The sequence below is a fragment of the Corvus hawaiiensis genome, chromosome 3 (genome assembly GCF_020740725.1).
Source record: "Corvus hawaiiensis isolate bCorHaw1 chromosome 3, bCorHaw1.pri.cur, whole genome shotgun sequence".
In the NCBI taxonomy this organism is placed as follows: domain Eukaryota; kingdom Metazoa; phylum Chordata; class Aves; order Passeriformes; family Corvidae; genus Corvus; species Corvus hawaiiensis.
In genome coordinates this window covers 120,822,732-120,840,232 of record NC_063215.1, presented here as the reverse complement: position 1 = coordinate 120,840,232, position 17,501 = coordinate 120,822,732, and the positions used below count along the sequence as shown (strand labels likewise).

Sequence of the window (17,501 nt, the reverse complement as noted above, 5' to 3'; positions counted from 1 at the left end):
AGAAAAGAACTACAGCATCTATGCAGCTTTTCCTTTCTTTAGAGAAGGTTAATTTTCAAGGTCTGCCAGATTCTCTGGCTGGGTGTCATTTACACTGCAGGTAAAATTTTAGGTTTTCAGTTTGAGGGCAACAGGTTTTTTGTGAATAAAGGCACAGAAAGATCTGATTTCTGAAGCAAAAGTGCAATTTGAATCAGAATCACTCTGCTGTAGCTGTTTCTTGGCTCAGGAAACCTACCAGAGTGCGCCATCCTGGTGTCTGTTTTTGGGGTTCTTCTGGGTTTTTCCAACAAGCATGAGAGAACACTGGTTTGGTTTTCCCAGGTGTGGCGTTGTTGCCCTTTGTGGATGAGCGGCGCCTCAGAGCTGCCCTGGAGGAAGTGTACCCTGACCTCACTCCTGAAGAGAGTAAGAATTGGGGTGCTTTGTTAAAGAACTGGGGTGTTTTGTTGAAGCATTGGGGTGTTTTGTTGAAGCATTGGGGTGTTTCGTTGCCACCTATGTATTTCACCCTAAATGAACAAGGTGCACTCGATGTTTGGTTGGGACTCTTCCTCATGGGTGCTGCTGGTAGTTGGAGGGATCCTCAGTGGATTTGCTTTTGTAACTCTGGTTCAGCTTATAAAGGCCAGCATTTGTTTCTCTGTGTGCAGAAATAACATCTGGTTCTTGGGGGTAAACTGTGGGAGATGTGTGGGGTTTGGGGCTGGGTTTTGTCAGTTCTGTCTGTATCTGCAGTGTTCCTCTGTTCTAAACTCAGCATTTCCCCACTGAACACAAGATTCCTATTATTTTACTGCCTGCCAGCTGTCCTTGTGACCAGGCACGTCCCACTCCGGGCAGACATTGTCTTTCCTACACTCTCAAGGAGCATTCAAAGCTTCCTCCTAAATCACAGTGAAACTCTGCTTTTGTGGAGGTGTCACCAGGGCAGTGGTTGCTGGTTTGCTGCGTTCCTTCTTTCCTTCCCTCTGAACTCCTGCCCCATGCCCATCATTTTTCCAGGCAGAAGGAACAGCCTTGGCGGTGACGTTCTCTTTGTTGGGAAGCACCATCCGCTCTGTGACTTCATTGTGGAACAGTACAAGACCAAAAACACAGAGGTGGGTTGCACTTGTTGCTCGGTGGAAATGGTCAGGTGGGAGGGGTGGTGAAGTGCTTCAGCTGGAGAACTCCCTTCTCCGCAGGCAGTGGATATCCCGCCGGAGCTGTGCCACGGGATCCAGGGAAAGCTCACGCTGAACGACAACGCCGTCCTCCCGGATCAGTGAGTGTGGCCTGCGGGGTGGGTTCCTGCTGCTCAAGGACCTGGCCTGCACTTAGGGCCGTAGAAATATTTGTGTGCCCACGAGGGGTGAATGAAAGCTCCTGCCGAGGCCGCGTGCGTAGTTCCGAGGGTTCACAGCAGGCCTGTGTTACCTCCAGCATGGGGGAGACCCCCAGCAAAACAGTGAAACTCTCCTTCTACGATCCCATTCTTTTAACCTCACAACTCGGCTTTTAAAGCAGCCCCAGATGTCTTTTGAACACGCCAGTGCATTTGTTTATTTGCTGAGGAGTCTTTGTTTGTTTGTCGTTTTGCCAGTGGAAGTCAGATTTTTCGGTGTTTAGTTATTGTTTTAATGAGGTAAACAAGGCCTGGGTAATAAAAGTAGTAGTGCTCTGTGGCCTTGTTTGGCTTCTCTGCTTTTGTGTGGATGCTCATGTGGGCTGATGTGACTCCCCGTTAGTGCACATTGCCTAAAAACCCCAAAACTCGGCTTTTTATATGCCAACCTGCATTACGTGAGAGAAAAATCCAGGTAGTGATAGCTTAGATATATTTTGTCCGTGTCAGTTTAGGCTGTAGCACTAAAATCAGGGCTGTTCCCAGCTGTACGAAGAATACCCATATTTTTAGTTTTCTAGAGAATGCATCCAGTTTGAGGAATGATCAGTGTAACCTTCACCTTGTAGGGCACACGCTCGTTTCTCTGACCGTGCCCAGAGGCACAAGCAGCTGTTCAGTGCCTCGTTTTTGTTAAGTGCACAAACACTGGCTTGGTCGGACAGAAAATGTACCCCAGGTCCCACTAATAGGCATTTCTCTGTTCTTGTCATGGTTGTGAAAGAATACCAGCGAGTCAGAGTTGTTCTTGGAGGGAACAGGAACAAGAAACCTCTTCTGGCATTGCCTTCCCTAGACAGACCCTAGAGAATCCCCACACAGCAGCTGCGAAACAAGCGGCATCACGGAACAAGGATTCGGTCGCTCCGGTGCTTGCGGAAGCACTTGGTTTAGGGGAAGGGCAAGTTAACTTTGGAATAAGTGTTTTGCAGGCTCACTTGGCAGAGCAGCAGATGGTGAGAAATGCGTTACATGGTGTTCTGACAGAGGTTTTTCTCTTGGCCAGGGTGGTGGAGTCTCCTGTTCCCATGCTGCGGGACCTTACGCAGAACTCTGCAGTCAGGTCAGTAAACTCTGGGCTTTGATGTGAGGGTGCACAGCATGCAGCACTCAGAGCCCTGAAAACCTGTGTCATTTTTATCTCCAGAGGCACGGCTTGGTTCAAGCAGAACGGCCGTGCAGAGGCGGTAAGAAATGCCGAGTCGTGCCATGTCAGGACGCTGTAGGAAGGATGTCCTAAATGGGGGTGTTGTTACTGGCAGTGATGAGTTAAAGGAAGGGTTCAGCTGTTCCATCTGCCGCTGTCAGGAGGCTGGAATTGTTCTGTGCTTCTCCCTGCCTCTCTGTCCCCAGGATTTTTCTCCCTGTCTTTGGAGATGGTATATGAGTAGTCAGGATGCTGCTCTTCATCTTAGGCTGAACTTTCCAGGGAGCCATTACTCTCTTTCCTTGTAGCCTCGTTCTTTCTTGGTCCTGGAAACCATGAATTCCAGCTGGAAGAGTGAGGTTATTCTGCTCATCTCTTTGCTTCTAGCTTTCCTGGTGATAAAGCAGCGATTACTGTTTCACTTTGTCCTTGTTATCCAGTGAACCTAACCCTCAAATACTTTCTTCTAGCATCTCCTTCAAAGACCCACAGTTTGCTGAAGACTTTGTTTTCAAGGCTACCGTGTTACCTGGGGCAAAGTAAGTGTCAGCTGCCAGCTTTCGAGTCATTCCAGTCTGATTTATTGCTCTGACTGTTTGCTCCTGGTGAGTGCTTATGGAACTGTTGTTATTGTTAAGGAAACCTGCTCCCGTTCTGAAGCCAGGAGACTGGGAAAAAACCAACAGTGATGGCAGGCCTTGGAGGCCGCAGCTTGGCTTCAACAGGGACAGGAAACCAGTGCACTTGGACCAGTCGGCGTTCAGAACCTTGGGGTAAGGCTGTGGGGTGACCGCTGCCTTGCTGGGGGGACTGCCCTCCTCGTTCCTTTTTAAATTCAAGCAGGAAAGGGACGGGCCTGGAGTGTCCGAGCTTAGGTGCTGGTTTTTCCATGTTGGACACCTCAGGGTGGGATATTTGAATTCAGTATTGCTGAAAACTGAAGGGTTTTGCAGGAATGCCTTGCTTGCTTCTTGATATTTCCCCCCCCGCCCCCTAAATATTTCTAGCTCACTTTCCTGCTGTTTTAGGTTTTTAAAGCTTGTTTGATGAATACTTCCTAGAGGGTACAATGAGGATATTGTGCACAAATGATAATTAAGACTGGTAATGAAGACAGGAATGTCTTTTATGCTTTTAAAAACGAAGAAGCTTCAGAAATGAAATGGGTTTCCAGACCGGAGAGTGCAAGGAGCCGTGCATTTATCAAAGCCAGAGAAGGGAATGTTCTAAAGGAGACTGTAATACTGGCAAATAAAGTTAGACTCTGGAGTGTCTCCTTAGGAAGAGAAAATACCTTCTTCATCTTATGCCTCTGGAGGAGCTGCAAGAAGGAAAAGCACCTCCTTTTAGGAAGGAGAAGCGGGGCTGTCCTGGGGCTGCACTTGAGAACCCTCTTGCACGTCACAGTCACAATAAAAGGCACAGCTGTGGCGTTGGAAACCCAAGCATTTCCCTGGGAGCAGCTCCCAAGGCCTGTGTGTGTCGGGACGCGCCTGGGCCCCGATCCACCGGTGCATCCCTGGGCCGTGGGATGGGCTGGGAGGCAGCTGTGCTGGGAGATGGAATCACCACGGCATCCTGACCTGCTCCCTTGCCATTTCTTCCCCTGACAGCCACACGATGCCGAGGGACCGGGGCATGCCAGGCATGTATCCCAACGCCGTGCCGCTCGGAGCTTACGGCAGCCCCTACGCCAGGCCCCTCATGGGCGGGCAGCAGCAGATCCCCAAACTGCTCTCAAGTAAGTGGGCTCTGCTTCCTGCTTCTCACAGCTGGGTTGGTCTAAACGTGATCTATATGTATTTCACTTATTTATCTGTGGTTCAATACGCTGTGGAGAGGAGAACATGGGGAATGGGAAGGCAGAACCGCCAGTCAGGCATTGCAGTTTCAAATTCATCTCCAAAAAGAGAGTATTTATGTGGGTTTGGGGAGGTTTTGAGGAGCTCAGCAGTCCCCGTGCTGCTGTTCCTGCCGAGTCCTGGTGCGCTGTGGGAAACGCTCCAAACTGCTCTGTCTGTCCCACGTCCCTGGAGCCGATCCTGCCCGCGAGGCGCTTCCCGAGCTCTCGTCCCCGTGGCTCCCGAGCCCCTTGTGCTGAACAGGCAGCACTCTGCAGGCAAATGCCCCCCAGTGCCATTGTCTGGCTCAAACTGAGGAGGTTCGGAGCCGCTGGTGGATGAGAAACCCCAGTCCATCTGGTGGCCTCGGAAGACTGTCAGGTGGCTTTCCTTGGCGCACGCCTCCTTCCCCTTCAGAGCGCCGCAGCCGTGTTCTGCAGGTGTGCCTGGCAAACCTCAGAGCAATTGGTTGGGCTCTTCTTCCCTCCTCGTTGTGCTGCTTTTTCCACGGGGCAGAGGTTGCTGTCCTGCTGTTGTCTGGAGCAGCAGGGAGAGGAGCCAGGTGGAGCCGCCTCATGGAGGCTCCTTCACTGCACAGGGCCGCGCTCCCCGGAGCCACTTCCCGGCGTGCTGCTTGCAGGGACACCGCAGCGCTGCACGCTGCAGACGTGGTCTCTGCCACTTCACTGGGTTGTGTTCCTCCTCCTCTTCTGCTGAGACGCCAAGCTGTCCCAGGAGACTGGACTTACACTCTAACTAACTTCTCATTTGCGTGGACTGCCATGTGAAATCTTTGCAACTGATTACGGCAGAGCTTGACACAGAATTTGGAGATTCTTTCAGTGCCTCATTACTTGAGGCTGAGAACAGCTCATGTCCATCAGGAGGATGGATCCAACTGCCTGAGGGCTGCGTAGCTCCCTAGAGCCATTCCCCAAACCCATCCTGCTGCCTGGCAGGAGGGTCAGGCCCCAGCCCGGCCCAACTGGGACTGTCAGTGCCGAGTGAACCACATGTGCCTCAGCTCCTCTTTTACCAGGCAGAGTCAGACCTGCTTAAACCCGTGTTAGGAGAACACCTCCAGGTGGCATGGCCCCAGATTTCTGCTGGGATCAGCCTTTTGGATGTTCACCTGCCCCAAGACTGTAACACATCCTGGGTTACGGTTTGCATGGGTCTGGTGCCCAGCAGGCCTGTGAAGGTGAGGAGTGTCAGCAACTCCCCAAACCTGGCTGCAGGGAGGCTCTTGCTGAGTGGGAGCGATCTGCCTGCGCAGGTGTGTTTGGGAATTCACAAGCACTTGGGCCGGTTTCCCCCTGACAGCATTCTGCCTGGACCCCAAAGGTGTTCCTAGGTCTGGCAGGACAGCCTGTTGCCTTTTGCAGTCCCCCCTGTTCAGCCCCCAAGTGTCTCCATCAAAGCACAGGCACCTTCAGCTAGAAAATCGAGTTAGAAGAAACAGGAAGGCCTCTTGGATAGTGCGGTGTTGTCTCCTGTGTCCGAGTTGTGTTCATCAGCTGTACTGTTGCCAGAGAGCCGCTGTTGTGGCGTGGCTGGACTGGGAAGCATCCGGAGCCCACACATCCCCAAAAAACCACAGCTGATGTGGTCAAAATCCCCCACGTTCAGTGGCACTGACGCAGAGCAACTTTCCCCGGGGCGTGTGGTATTTTTCTACGCACGCTGCGGTGAAATCAGCCTCCGGAAGGGCGACGCGGTCAGGCCAGGAGCCACCTCCTCCTCGGGAGCCGTCTGGGGGTGTTCCTCGCCGGTGCTCCCTGATTTGCCTTGGACGTGCCAATTTTCAGCTGATGAATAATTGTCTGCGCTGATAACTTGGGGAGTCAAGTGCGGGGTGGCAGCGCTCTGGGAATGGCGGGTTTGGCTCCTGCAGCACAGGACATCTGATTTATGACTCGCGTGGCAGGCAGTAAACTTGTCAATTAGCTGCGTTGGAAAAGTGGTTTTGATTAGTGCAATCAGTAAACACGAAATCTCCTCTTTGATTGCCACCCTGATTAGATAAATTATTGCTTGAGGAGCTGCTGGAGGAGGCAGTTTCTTTGGCCTTATAGCTCTAGGAAATGCCTATGTTTTGCAGCCTAAAGAAAATGTTAATTGTCATTCCTTCTCCCACTTTGTACCTTTCTGAAGTGCAATTCACCGCTCCAGACTCTCTCCCTCCAAGGTTGTTCTGTCAGCCGCACAAATGAATAGTAATAAGGGGGCTTTAAATGTTTTGATGATGTTTCCACGAAGCCTCGCTTAAACTGAGCTGCAGAAAGGTGTGGTTACAGCAGGAGAGCTGGGCCCTTGCTCGCATGGAGAGGGAGGGTCTGGAAGCAGGATGCTGCCTGTGTTTCCGTGCTGCTGCTGCCTGTGAAACTTGGAAATTATCAGAAACAGAGTGTGTCCGTGTGCCGGCCATTATCCAGCTGCTGGAACCAGCTGTTGGAATTAGGTCACACTTGAAGGCCATTGAAAGCCATCAAAAGTGTCAGTGAAACTGGAGCTTTTGATTGACGCTGGCCCCGAGTGCTGGGGGCTGCCTGGGTGCTATTGAGGAGCTGCTGCTTTTATCCTGTTTGCTGACCAGGTTATTTAGAAGGACAACAAGCGTTTAATTGCGGGCCCTGTTAAAGCAATGTTGGTCCTGCCTCGCCTTTGTGCAGGGCTGGTTTGGGTGGCACAAACAATGGACGAGTGGGTGGTCTCCCGCACGCCAGCGCTGGGGCTCTGGCCAAGGTTTTACCCAGAAAGGCTTAATTCAGTCTGATTCCATTATCTGAGACATCATTAATAGGTTTTTATTAGGGTATTATCACTGGCCACGTTAACTTTTAAATGCACCTTTACTATCTCTGGTGATAATGTATTTATATTTCATTTTAATGAATTCTTTGTCTTTTGCATCCTAAGTAGAACTGTACTTACTTAAACTGTGAGTAAGGCAGAACCGCCGACGTTATTCCATGCTCTGGCCATTGTTTTACTTGCCTTTACGGAATAATTCAGCCAAGTCAGAGGGAAACCGGCCCGCCTGTGTTTTGGCTTTGACATCGTTGTTGGTCACAAACACTTGTCCAGGGGCGACACAGTGCTGGGTGCGTATTTTTAATGTACCGATGAACGCACTGCTGAGAGATACAGATATTAAATGGAGTTGTTAGGGTGACAGACAAGGTTTTGCATCTTCAAAAATTCAAGAGGAGGCACCTGGGCAGCATCTAAGCTCTAACCAATGCTAGCTCTGGCAATTAAAATTTGTAATTCTCTATTATGAAGCTTATTGGACGTGCTAAAGCTGAAAAAGTTGCCTTTTCTCGGCGGGCAGCAGGACTCTGTCCAAGGCGGCAGCAGGAAGCCGTGACTTGGGGCGTGTTTGCGCTTGCACGTCCAGTCTGAGCTCTCCTGTTCTGGCTTCCCAACAGCAGCTCTGGGGCACGCAGAGGAGCGGGGCACAGCTCTTGAGCTGTTCTTGCTCTCTCTTATTTGGCCGTCTCGTTTCGCCCTCCAGATCTTCGACCCCAGGAGTCCTGGCGAGGTCCCACGCCCTTGTTCCAGCAGACGCCGCAAAGGTAAGGCAGGAGGGACGGGAAACGTGCCCGGGAGGGTGGATTGGGCTCTGCCAGCCTTGCCAGTGTTTGGTTTTCCCTCCTTTGTTTGGAATATTGTGGTTTAAAATTGTGGAAACGATGCTGCGCGGCAGGTTTTTTGAGTTAATTAATGTCCGTGATTTATTGAAGTTTTGAGAGCCCACTCCGTGGTGTTCACCCTTTAAAAGGCTCGAGTACTTTGTATTAAAAAAGACGAGGGAAAAACACTTTCCATTAAAACTCGGCTTCAAAATTAACTTTACTGTTGGTGCTTTGGTACCGTTCTTGGTTCTTTGGCCTTTATCTTATTGAAGCTTTTGAGGTACTATGAAATTGAACACAGAGAGCTTAAAACTGCATTAGATTTTGGACAGGCTAAACAAATTTCTTTTTAGGAGGGCTGTGGAGCTTAATGAGGCATAACTAATGGTGTTCCACTTTTATCATTCCTGTGCCGCAGCCGCAGCATTAGCACAGACCAGCCATTGATTCTTGCTACAAACCTCTTGAAGTCCTAATCAGCTTCTTTGGTACAAGTTTTTCAGGCCTGACAAGCCCATTGTAGGGCAGTGTCACTGTAGGTCAGTAGTTATTAGTTGCCACTGAAAACAGTTTCTTTAACTACTTAAGGCTGAACTGAATTAAATGCAGAAGGGACTCGGGGAAGGATTATGGAATCTGCAGCCCAATAAGTGCCATCGAATAGAAGGAATGTGACATGGTTTGATAATCAGGGATGTTTTACATGCGTCCCCTCATTGATGGCTTGTGTGTGTCCTTCGGTGGGGTGGGCTCAATAAACCCGGGCTACCTGTGGCAGCCATGAATAATGACATTTATTTTTATGGTTATGGAGGAGGGAGGGAGGGAGGGAGACAGGGAGAGAAGTTTCTGCTCTGAGGCGCAGCCTTTCTCCCTTGGGTTTATTTGCAAATGTTTCGCCATTGAAAATACGGGCTTTGGGGGAATTTAGCGAGCTCTCCACAGTCACTTTCCATGGCAACCATCTTGATCCCCACTGAAGTAAGCCTGGCTCCCTTGTCCTGTGCCTCATCCGTGTGGAATATTGTAAGGCAAGATGCATTCATAATGCAAACTTTAATATTGCTTGGACCATGGGAGTTGCCACTCCCACCCCTTAATTAAAGCCAATTTATATACTTTTATTTGTGAAGGACTGCTGCAGGTCTGTCACTTGTCACCGCCTTCTCTTTGTTACACCGTGGAGGGTTTATGAAAAGCTCTGCCAGCACTGGGGATAAGTAGTTTTGCCGTGTTCTTGGAAGGTTTTGGATTTGGGGAGCAGATCAAACGTGCTTAGAGCTGATGCTGAGCCTCTGTACAGAGGCAAGCGCAGAGACTTAAGCAGAAGGTTAAACACAGAGACACTTGGTGCAGGAAAAAACGTCTGAACCTGTTGAAGGCATTTTGAGCTTCCCGTTCGTTCCCTGGGAGCTGCTGGTTCCCCAAACTGCTGCTCCCCCTCTTGCTGCTGCAGCTCCAGGAGCAGTAGGTACCACGGGGGCAGAGCAGCCAGGGATTTCTGCTCAGGGAAGGGACTGACTGAGGGAGAGGCCAGCCCTGCTCCAGCCCCGGCAGACGGAGGGGCTTGGCAGGGCGCTGGGATATCCCAGATTCACCACATCAGCGAGGGATAAGCAAGGAGCCCTGTCCCCCTGCCAGGAAGGCTTGGAGCCTTTGTGCTGCTTCAGGGATGGAGTGGTGCAGCGGGGGCTAAACCAGCTCTTCCTTCCCAGGCCTGGGGGGGAACAGCCGGGAGTGTAAAGCTGCTTCTCCGTAATCCAGCCAATCCTGTCTCCTGTGGAGGGTTTCTTGCTTTTAAATCTAGTGGTGCACCTTGGTGTGCAGCAGGGAAAGTGAATTTTGAGGTCCCTCCCCGCTGTCCTGATGTTCCTGGGCACTGCAGAGATCCTTTCCTGCTCTCGAGCCAGTCCAGAGTTTACAGAGAGAGATTTGCCAGTGGAAATGTGTCATCTGGTAAAGCAAACCCTTTTGCTTAACCTGTTCATAGAGGAGACATCCAAAGTGGCTGAGGCACGAAGATGGGAATGTTCTTCTGTGTAAATTCTCCTGAATTTAGCTGACCTGGCTGAATGTGTGTGAGTTACCTGACTCTGTGGGTAACTGTGCCAGTGTGAGCTCCTGGGGTGTTCCAAGTGGCACAGTTCCTTTTTTTGTACAGATCTCCACCTGAGGGTGGTTTAAATCGCCAATCAGTGGTGATTTAAATCACCTGAGGGTGATTCACAGCAAATGATGTTAGTGATATTAGTGGTGGTGTGTTCGATTTGTTAAATGTCTCAAATTTTCACTAAGCAGCACTTTAAAAGTTGAAAACTCCGTGCCAAATAAATATCAATGTCAAATGAAATTTGTGCCAAGCTTCCCCATTCCAGGCGTGGAGGAAGTGCTGGCCTGTGACCCTCAGTCATATTTATCACCAGCACTTGTTGTAGAGGCAGAATGATTGTTAGTGAAAGCCCCAGAGCTGGGGCTATATAGGTAATTCCCAGTAGTTTTCCTTATGGCTGAGCAGTGTGTTTTTCCTGGAGACTCTGCTGTTTTCTAGGAATCATGTGGGGAAAAAAGTTAGTACTCAAAACACTTAATGAAAAGGAGCAAGTATGAACAAAGTGTGAGCTTAGTTCATTCCACGTATGGACTTGGGAGATCGATTTTGAGTGTTCAGCGTGAAGTGCTCTTAGCTGTAACTACAGCATTGCCCCTTCTGGGGAGGGTCTGGGGAACGTCGTGCACTTCTGGAGTGGAGAGCAGAGCACAGAGCCCGCTGTCACCGCTTAGCCTTTGTGCACGTCCATTTTGATCAGGTGGGAAAGTGCTTTTCTAAACAGGAAAGGAGTTACTTGTTTCCAGAGTTTAGCAGGGGTTCCTTCTGCAGGTCCTGCCGTGCCCAGGTGGAGCGGCTGTCTTTGCAGGCTGTGCTGTGGCACCACAATGCCTTCGCATCCAAAATGCCCGTTTTCGTCCATTTCATCGTCCGCCCGCCCGTCTGGATTCCAGCTCAGCCTCTGCTCCAGCTGCTGGGACGTGTGTTTAAAGGCCTTCCCCTCCCAGCACCTCTCCCTCGGCTCTCACAGCTCCGCTTGCCCCGCTGTAGTGCCGCTGGCTGGGAATCCTGGCCAGGAGAGCCGGGACACCTCCCCGCGCTGACGGGGTGTTTGGTGGGAGTCTGGCTGCCTCGGTAGAGAGTCTCCAGGGCTGAAACCCAGCACAGCTGGCCAGAGGCTCTCTGGAGAGGCACAGAGTGATGTGCAGTGCAGCAGGTAAACCTGGAATGCAGGGCTCGCCATCCCAAATCTGGGATGCAGAGCCTCTGCTCTCTGCTGTCCCCATATCCCTCCAGGCTGGCCCTGCTCTGCTCATCAGAGTCCCTCTTCAGCAGGGCTCAGGAAAGATTAACTGTCTCCACTCTCTGTGTTTTTTCCCTCACAACATCATATTGTCCTGCAGGACCCACCTGCTCCAGATCCTTTAAGGAATTGTCCCTCCCCCGTGCTCAGCTGTAACAACCAGGTCACGGCCGCAGCATTTCCCTAAATATTTTGAATCAAACAGCATTGGACGTGTTCTACCTGTTGCTTTCTAATTGTCATGTTGGAAGGGGCACTCGAAGGAAATGAAAGCATTTCTTGCTGTGGGTGATCCAGGATGGCAAACTGGGCCATAATGGATGTCGGATCCGCGTTCCCATATAAACTGTACACCAAATGTCAGTCAGCCCGTGCCAATTAGTGCTTATGTTGCTAGGTCACCGTGGTCAATTGAAAACGGCATCAATAGAACTTGAAAAGGTTTCTTCCCGATCAGACCTCCTGACATATTGAGCAGAATAATGGATGGGAAAAAGCAGCCAAGGCCCCTACCCTAGATTCCGAACGCTCGCCGTAAGAATTCATTTGCAACCTGCAATTAACTGGGAAGAATGGACTCCCAGAAAGAGTCTGGGCGTTCAGAGAAGAAAGCCCCCGGCTCCCGTGTGTGGCACATGTTTACTCCTGGGGTGCTGGGGAGCCTTTGGAATCGGCAAATCCGCCCCTGGGATAAAAGGTGCACGGAAGCCTTCCAGGGAATTGGAAAATTCTGCTGCGTGCAGTGCAGCGGCGGTGCAGCTTTCAAGCTGTGACGAAGGAGAAGCGGTCGGCAAAGCGGCCTTTAGGGGGATGCGGGAAGATACTCCCTGCTCCCGGTTTCCCTCTGGCCCGTGGCCGTCCGTGCTCGGCTCTGAGACAGATCCCGGCCTGGGTCTGTGCTGTGGGACTCTCTCCAGGAGCCGCGTTCACACTGTGGTGTTTCTTTCCTTGCACAGGGCTGCCGGAGCCGCTCCTCTCCTTGCCTGGAACCGCATGCTGCAATCCCCAAATCAGTTCCAGCCGGCCCAGTACCAGGGGCTGGGACCCATGGGATACCCACAGCGACCCGAGGATCGCATGGACAGGGGCAGACAGGTAGGAAAACAGGGCCCCACTGGGTGCACTGCATTCTCCTTCCAGGAAGGGCTTCCTTCTCCTGTGGCTGTGGAGAAGGGAGCGTGGCATGGCAAGGCGCTCCTGGGCTGGTTTTAGTGTCACTGTGTCACCACACACACGGATGGGGGACTTCCCAGCCTTGTCCAGCCCCTCTGGATGTACCCCTGGCGCAAGGCCCGTGCCGAGACTGCACCACCAGTGTTCATTAGCACCCATCAAACGTGGTCCCAGGTCACACACTTCCTGCAGCCTGAGGCAAGTATTCCCACCGGCCTTCCTTTCCCATAAGGAAGTCTGCCCACTGTACCTCTGGGGTTCTCCCTGGTGTGTTCAAAATGTACATCCTTACAGCTTCCCAAATTTCTCCCCTCAAGTGTTTACTGGCTTTCTCTGAGCCGAAAAAAGTACTTAATGCAAGTGTTGGATTTTCGTAGCCAGAGGAATAAACACGTGGAAATAGCTCTCTGTGGTTAAAAAGGAAACAAGCGAGCGTGAGGGGAGAACCTCATCCAACATTACAGGTGACTTGGTCAGCAGTTTGTGAGAATGCCACAGAGTGAAAGTGCAGCTGGAAAGCAGCAGGTGACTTTGCCTAGGGAGTTTCTGCGGGGGTGCGATGCCAGTAAAACACAAATTGTGTATCCTGTCCTACCAGACTGCCAGGTGCTCACGCTGCTAAATGCTCATTTAAAATAAATTCCGGATACCTAGGTTGAACTCCTAGTTCTGCTGCTGTTTGGGGAAGTCAGGACTGTGGGCGGGTTACCAGGGAGGAGGAGGATGGTGCCAGCCCCATTGCCCCATCTTTTGTCCGCAAAGGAAGGCACAAACCGTTGGAAATGTGCCTTCTTCTGGGGCCTGATTCAGCTCAGGACAAGGCACTTTTTAGTCACTCCTACTTGGACTTTTCTTCCTCCCAGCCTGCCCGGTACCCAGCCATGTGTTGTTACATGGCGCAGCACCAGTACAGACCCTGCCAGCGCTGGTTTTGGCTGCAGGCAGAGCTCAACAACGTGGGTTACAATCACAGGGAAATAACGGGGCCTGACCCTTGGCCCAGCCGGTGGAGCTCTAAAATACATTTTAAAGTTGGGTGAGGTGCATTGATAGGGTCAGATTTCAGAAATCTTTCATTTTGTGCTGCACACGTTCACCCAAAACCGCAGAGCCAGAGGAATAAATGCCTGATTGCACTAATCCAGGCTGCCGTGCTCCTGGGGAGAAATCAGGGGAGGATCTTTGTGCCGCTGGAGCCTGGGCAGAGTTTAATTAGTCTGGGAAATGGACACTTGATAAAGTCTGTCTGCCGAGGCACACCCTGCTCTGCCTTCATCCCAGGCAGGGTGCACTTGCTAAAGGAATCTGTGCTTAGAGCAGTTCATTGCCAGCCTTAAATCCTGGTGCCCAACAGCTGGAATTGTGAGGGGGAGCAGGAACAGTCTCCCCGCAGGGCTTGCCCTGGGGGCACAGGGAGGGTGTCCCTGTTAGTTCCCGCTTGGAAAGCTGCCCAGGAGCCTTGTGGACATCCACAGCCTGGGGCACGCTGTGGGCTTGCCCAGAACAGAATTGCCCCGGTGGTGGCCTGGACCCACCTGCGGGTGCAGGAGGCACTGAAACCCACCGGTGACAACCCTTTTATTTTTGTTCACCTGCATGAAGAGTTCACGATCAAAGACAAGTCTTTTGGCTCCAGTGAATCTGCTTCCCTAAAAAAATTCCCTTTGCAGTTGTGCTGTTTATCTCCCTGTTAATTTTAAATCTTCGTTGCCGTGCTCTGTTGTTGTTATTTTTAAATGAACTTTCAGATGTCATCATTTCCTCCCGGCTGGAGTGAAATGAGAAGGTACCTGAAAGGGTTTAGGATGCCAACCTAATCATTGAATCCGGCCTTGCTGCCTGAAAATTTCAAAGCTTTAAAGCCTTGAAAAGGGATTCAAGTGGAAGTGGTGACACGTAGCAGCATAAATAATTATCTTTGGGCCCTTTCACCTCTGAATTCTTTTTTTACAGCATACAGAACATGGTCTGAAAGAGGTTAATAAACGTGCTGCCGCAGAGTGCTCACAAAATTAATGCAGCTGCCATGGATCTGGGGGGCTCCCCGGGAGCAGGGCTTTGCTGCCTCCCAGCTCTCCCAGAGAACCAAAGAATAAACTTGCTGGGCTGCTGCAGGTGTTGGGCAGTTGTGTCCCAGCCTGGAGCAACACACAGCGGAGCGTCCAGAGCTCGCGCAGGCCTCCGCTCTGTCCTTCCCTGCTGCTGGTGTGGAAGGGTTTTTTAAGGGATATGCAGCCAACTTGTTTCCTTTTTTAACTGGGCAACCAAACCTGGAAACAAACCTTCCCTGCATGGCCAGGCTGCAGGAGGCTCCCTGGCAGGTCAGCTGGCCGGCTCCGTGGTTTCTGTGGTTATCTCGGCTGCCGCAGGCTGGATAAAGGTGGATTTCTCTTTAAAAGAAAGGAAAGGAAGCCCCTTTTTCCCTCCACACCAAAAAAAACCCCGAGTAAAGAGCAAACCAAGCCCGTAGCTGGTGTTGGTGCACCACCTTTAATTAACTTGCTGGTCTCTGCAATGTACCAGGTTTGGAAATCATTTTATGTGCTTTGGGGGGGGGGGGCTCTGAAATTTTCCAATGGATTTCTTCACCGGATACTTGATGTACCAAATGGCTGGATTAAAGTGCAAATACACAGCTAACTTGGAGTCGTTTCCAAGGTGGGATTTGGGTCTCTTTGGCCTCTTATGGAAGCGAAGGAGCGCTGGAAAACGCCGCTTCTGCAACAAATGCAGCTTTGGTTTTCCCTTGGAGCACTTCTGTGTGAAAGTACTGAGCGTGAGCTGCCCCACGTAGCGCTGTCTGTCCCCGGCTCCAGCACTTGTCCCTTTGCTGCAGACAGAGCGCAGCAGAGGTGCCACAGGTGGTGGCTGGGGGTGGATTTGTTTGGGACTCCGGAGCCGCTGCTGCGCAGCTCCTCTCTGCTCCAGGGCTTCCAGCCCCAGCCCGTGTTCTCGGGAGACTCCGCGGCCGGATGAGGGATGCTCAGCGCTGCCCCTGGCACCCCTCCGTGCGGAGGATGTTTGGTCCCCGTTCCGTGTGGCGCCTCGAGCTCGCCCCACTTGTTTACTTGTGCTGCTAATCCCAAAAATAAACGCTTGCTTTTGTTTGTTTGTTTGCAGGCGTACGGCCCCGGGAGGCCCTACCCGCTCCCACCTCCCGCAGGAAGGTACAGCTGGAATTAGCTCCTGCCTCCTGGGTATTTTTTTAAAAAACATGGAAAACGTCCGAATCTTCTTGCTTTTGTTCTTTCTATTATTTGTGGGGTGAGGGGGGAAAAAAACCTAAGTCGTTGAGCGCCATCCCTGTAGTTTTTAAACCGATGCCTGTTTTAAATGTGCCCATTTCTTACGGATGATTTTTTGGGAGGGACGGGAAAGAGCGGACTGCCGTGGGGCGAGGTGGGAGCGCTGTGTTTGTCCTCCCTACCACGGACCCAAGCTGTGCCGAGCGCTGCCTGCCACTCTGAGCTCCAGACGTCCTCTACTCCGCACACAAGAGCCTGAAAACAGAGCCGGAGTTGGAAAGAATGCCCAGAAATGGGATTTTATGAACTCCCGGGGCAGACCCAGCAGGCAGCCGGCGGCGCTGAAAGGCACGGCCCTCGCTGCTCCTTGTCAGACGCTTCCTTCAGTTCCCCGCAGAGAAGGGGTTTTTCGGACTCTGAAGTAAAACATTTGAACTCCTCCAGCACGTGCCTGTTCCTGGCGTGGGTTTTGTCGTGGCATAACCAGGCGGCGGCCGTGGATTTGTCTATTTGGTACCTAATTTAAAATAGCTGCGAAGGGCAGAGGTTCCAGTCGTTTTTAGCACTCTTTCCAGGGGTTTTCTGTGTAAGTGTACCAAATCAGTAAATATTTTTATTTGCTTTATAAAGTGGCTTTTGAAATTCTGAGCGGTGGCGCGTGGTTGATTTCCAACCCCCTGCAGCGCCTGTTCCTATCTTTTACCTGCGTGCACACATTCCTGTTGATTCCTTGCAAAATAATTCCACCCAGCCTCTACCCCAGCACTTAAAATCATTATTTGGTATTTAAAAAAAAAAAAAAGAGGAGAGCATCCAGGTCAGCTTTCCCTTTGGACTTTTTCCATTAAATCCAGGAACTGTGTAAATCAGTAAAGTTCCCGGCCCCGCTCTCACCCTGACTCCTCCTCGGTGCAGGACTCGGTGCTCCCTTCCTTCCAAACGCCCAGGTGTTAATCACCAGCAGCGAGGGAGAAGCCAGACAGCCCCGCGCGTAACCTCGGGAGGAAGAAATCATCAACCTGGATTCGTTATTTTCAAGTGATTGAGGGTGGAGCAGAATCCTTCATTGTGATGCAGCGTTCCCGGGGCTGGGAGCCGCCGGCCTTCTCCCTCGGCCGGGAAAAGGCAGGGGGCTCAAAAAGAGCCAATTTGCTTTTTCCAGCAGGGCAAAACCAGCAGCGAGGGTGAGTTCTCACGGGGAATGGGCTGGAGGAAGGAGTGGGGTGGGCCGGCTGCGTTCCGAAGGCGGATGGACCCGCGGTGCCGGTGGCTTTGTCCCTCGCTCCCCTTTTTTGGGGCGTGAAAACAAGTCTGGATAAACATTTTGGGGGGGCTGCTGTGGGAAAGGCTCATCCCTGCGGGCTGCCCTTTGCCCCGCCCTTCACTCCCTTGCAGTCCTACCCCGAGTGGAGCCAGGCTCGGCCCTGGGAGCTGCGCTGCCCGCTCGGACCCTTGAAGCGATGCCGGAGCAGCACGCTGGCCCGGGGGCTCCGTTCCCTCGGCTCCGTGGGGATGCAGGGCTGGGATGCAGGACCTGAGCGGGGAGCACCACCCCCGCCGCCCTGGGGCTCTGCTCGGGGCCTGGGGGTCACCCTGAGACAGCGTCCCTGTGGAGCTCCTGAGGCTGCTGCAGGTACGGTTTTGTTTTTCCCAAGCTGGAGCTGAGCCTGACGTATCCCCTTGGATCTAACAGAGTTGGAGGGGGAAACCGCTCACTAGG

At 51.9% G+C, this 17,501-nt stretch overlaps 1 protein-coding gene across 2 annotated transcripts in view; it reads left to right on the top strand.

The window, feature by feature from the left end:
* Positions 1-16,429, top strand: part of XRN2 (5'-3' exoribonuclease 2) — a 32,466-nt gene extending 16,037 nt beyond the window's left edge. For both annotated transcript variants that reach the window (XM_048298011.1, XM_048298012.1), the window contains 10 exons: positions 325-408; positions 1,006-1,103; positions 1,188-1,267; positions 2,394-2,450; positions 3,005-3,073; positions 3,173-3,307; positions 4,148-4,275; positions 7,893-7,953; positions 12,320-12,458; positions 15,657-16,429. In XM_048298011.1, the coding sequence (XP_048153968.1) occupies positions 325-408; positions 1,006-1,103; positions 1,188-1,267; positions 2,394-2,450; positions 3,005-3,073; positions 3,173-3,307; positions 4,148-4,275; positions 7,893-7,953; positions 12,320-12,458; positions 15,657-15,719 (914 nt within the window). In that variant the 3' untranslated portion in view covers positions 15,720-16,429. The remainder of the gene's footprint in view (positions 1-324; positions 409-1,005; positions 1,104-1,187; positions 1,268-2,393; positions 2,451-3,004; positions 3,074-3,172; positions 3,308-4,147; positions 4,276-7,892; positions 7,954-12,319; positions 12,459-15,656) is intronic.
* Positions 16,430-17,501: the final 1,072 nt, after the last annotated feature.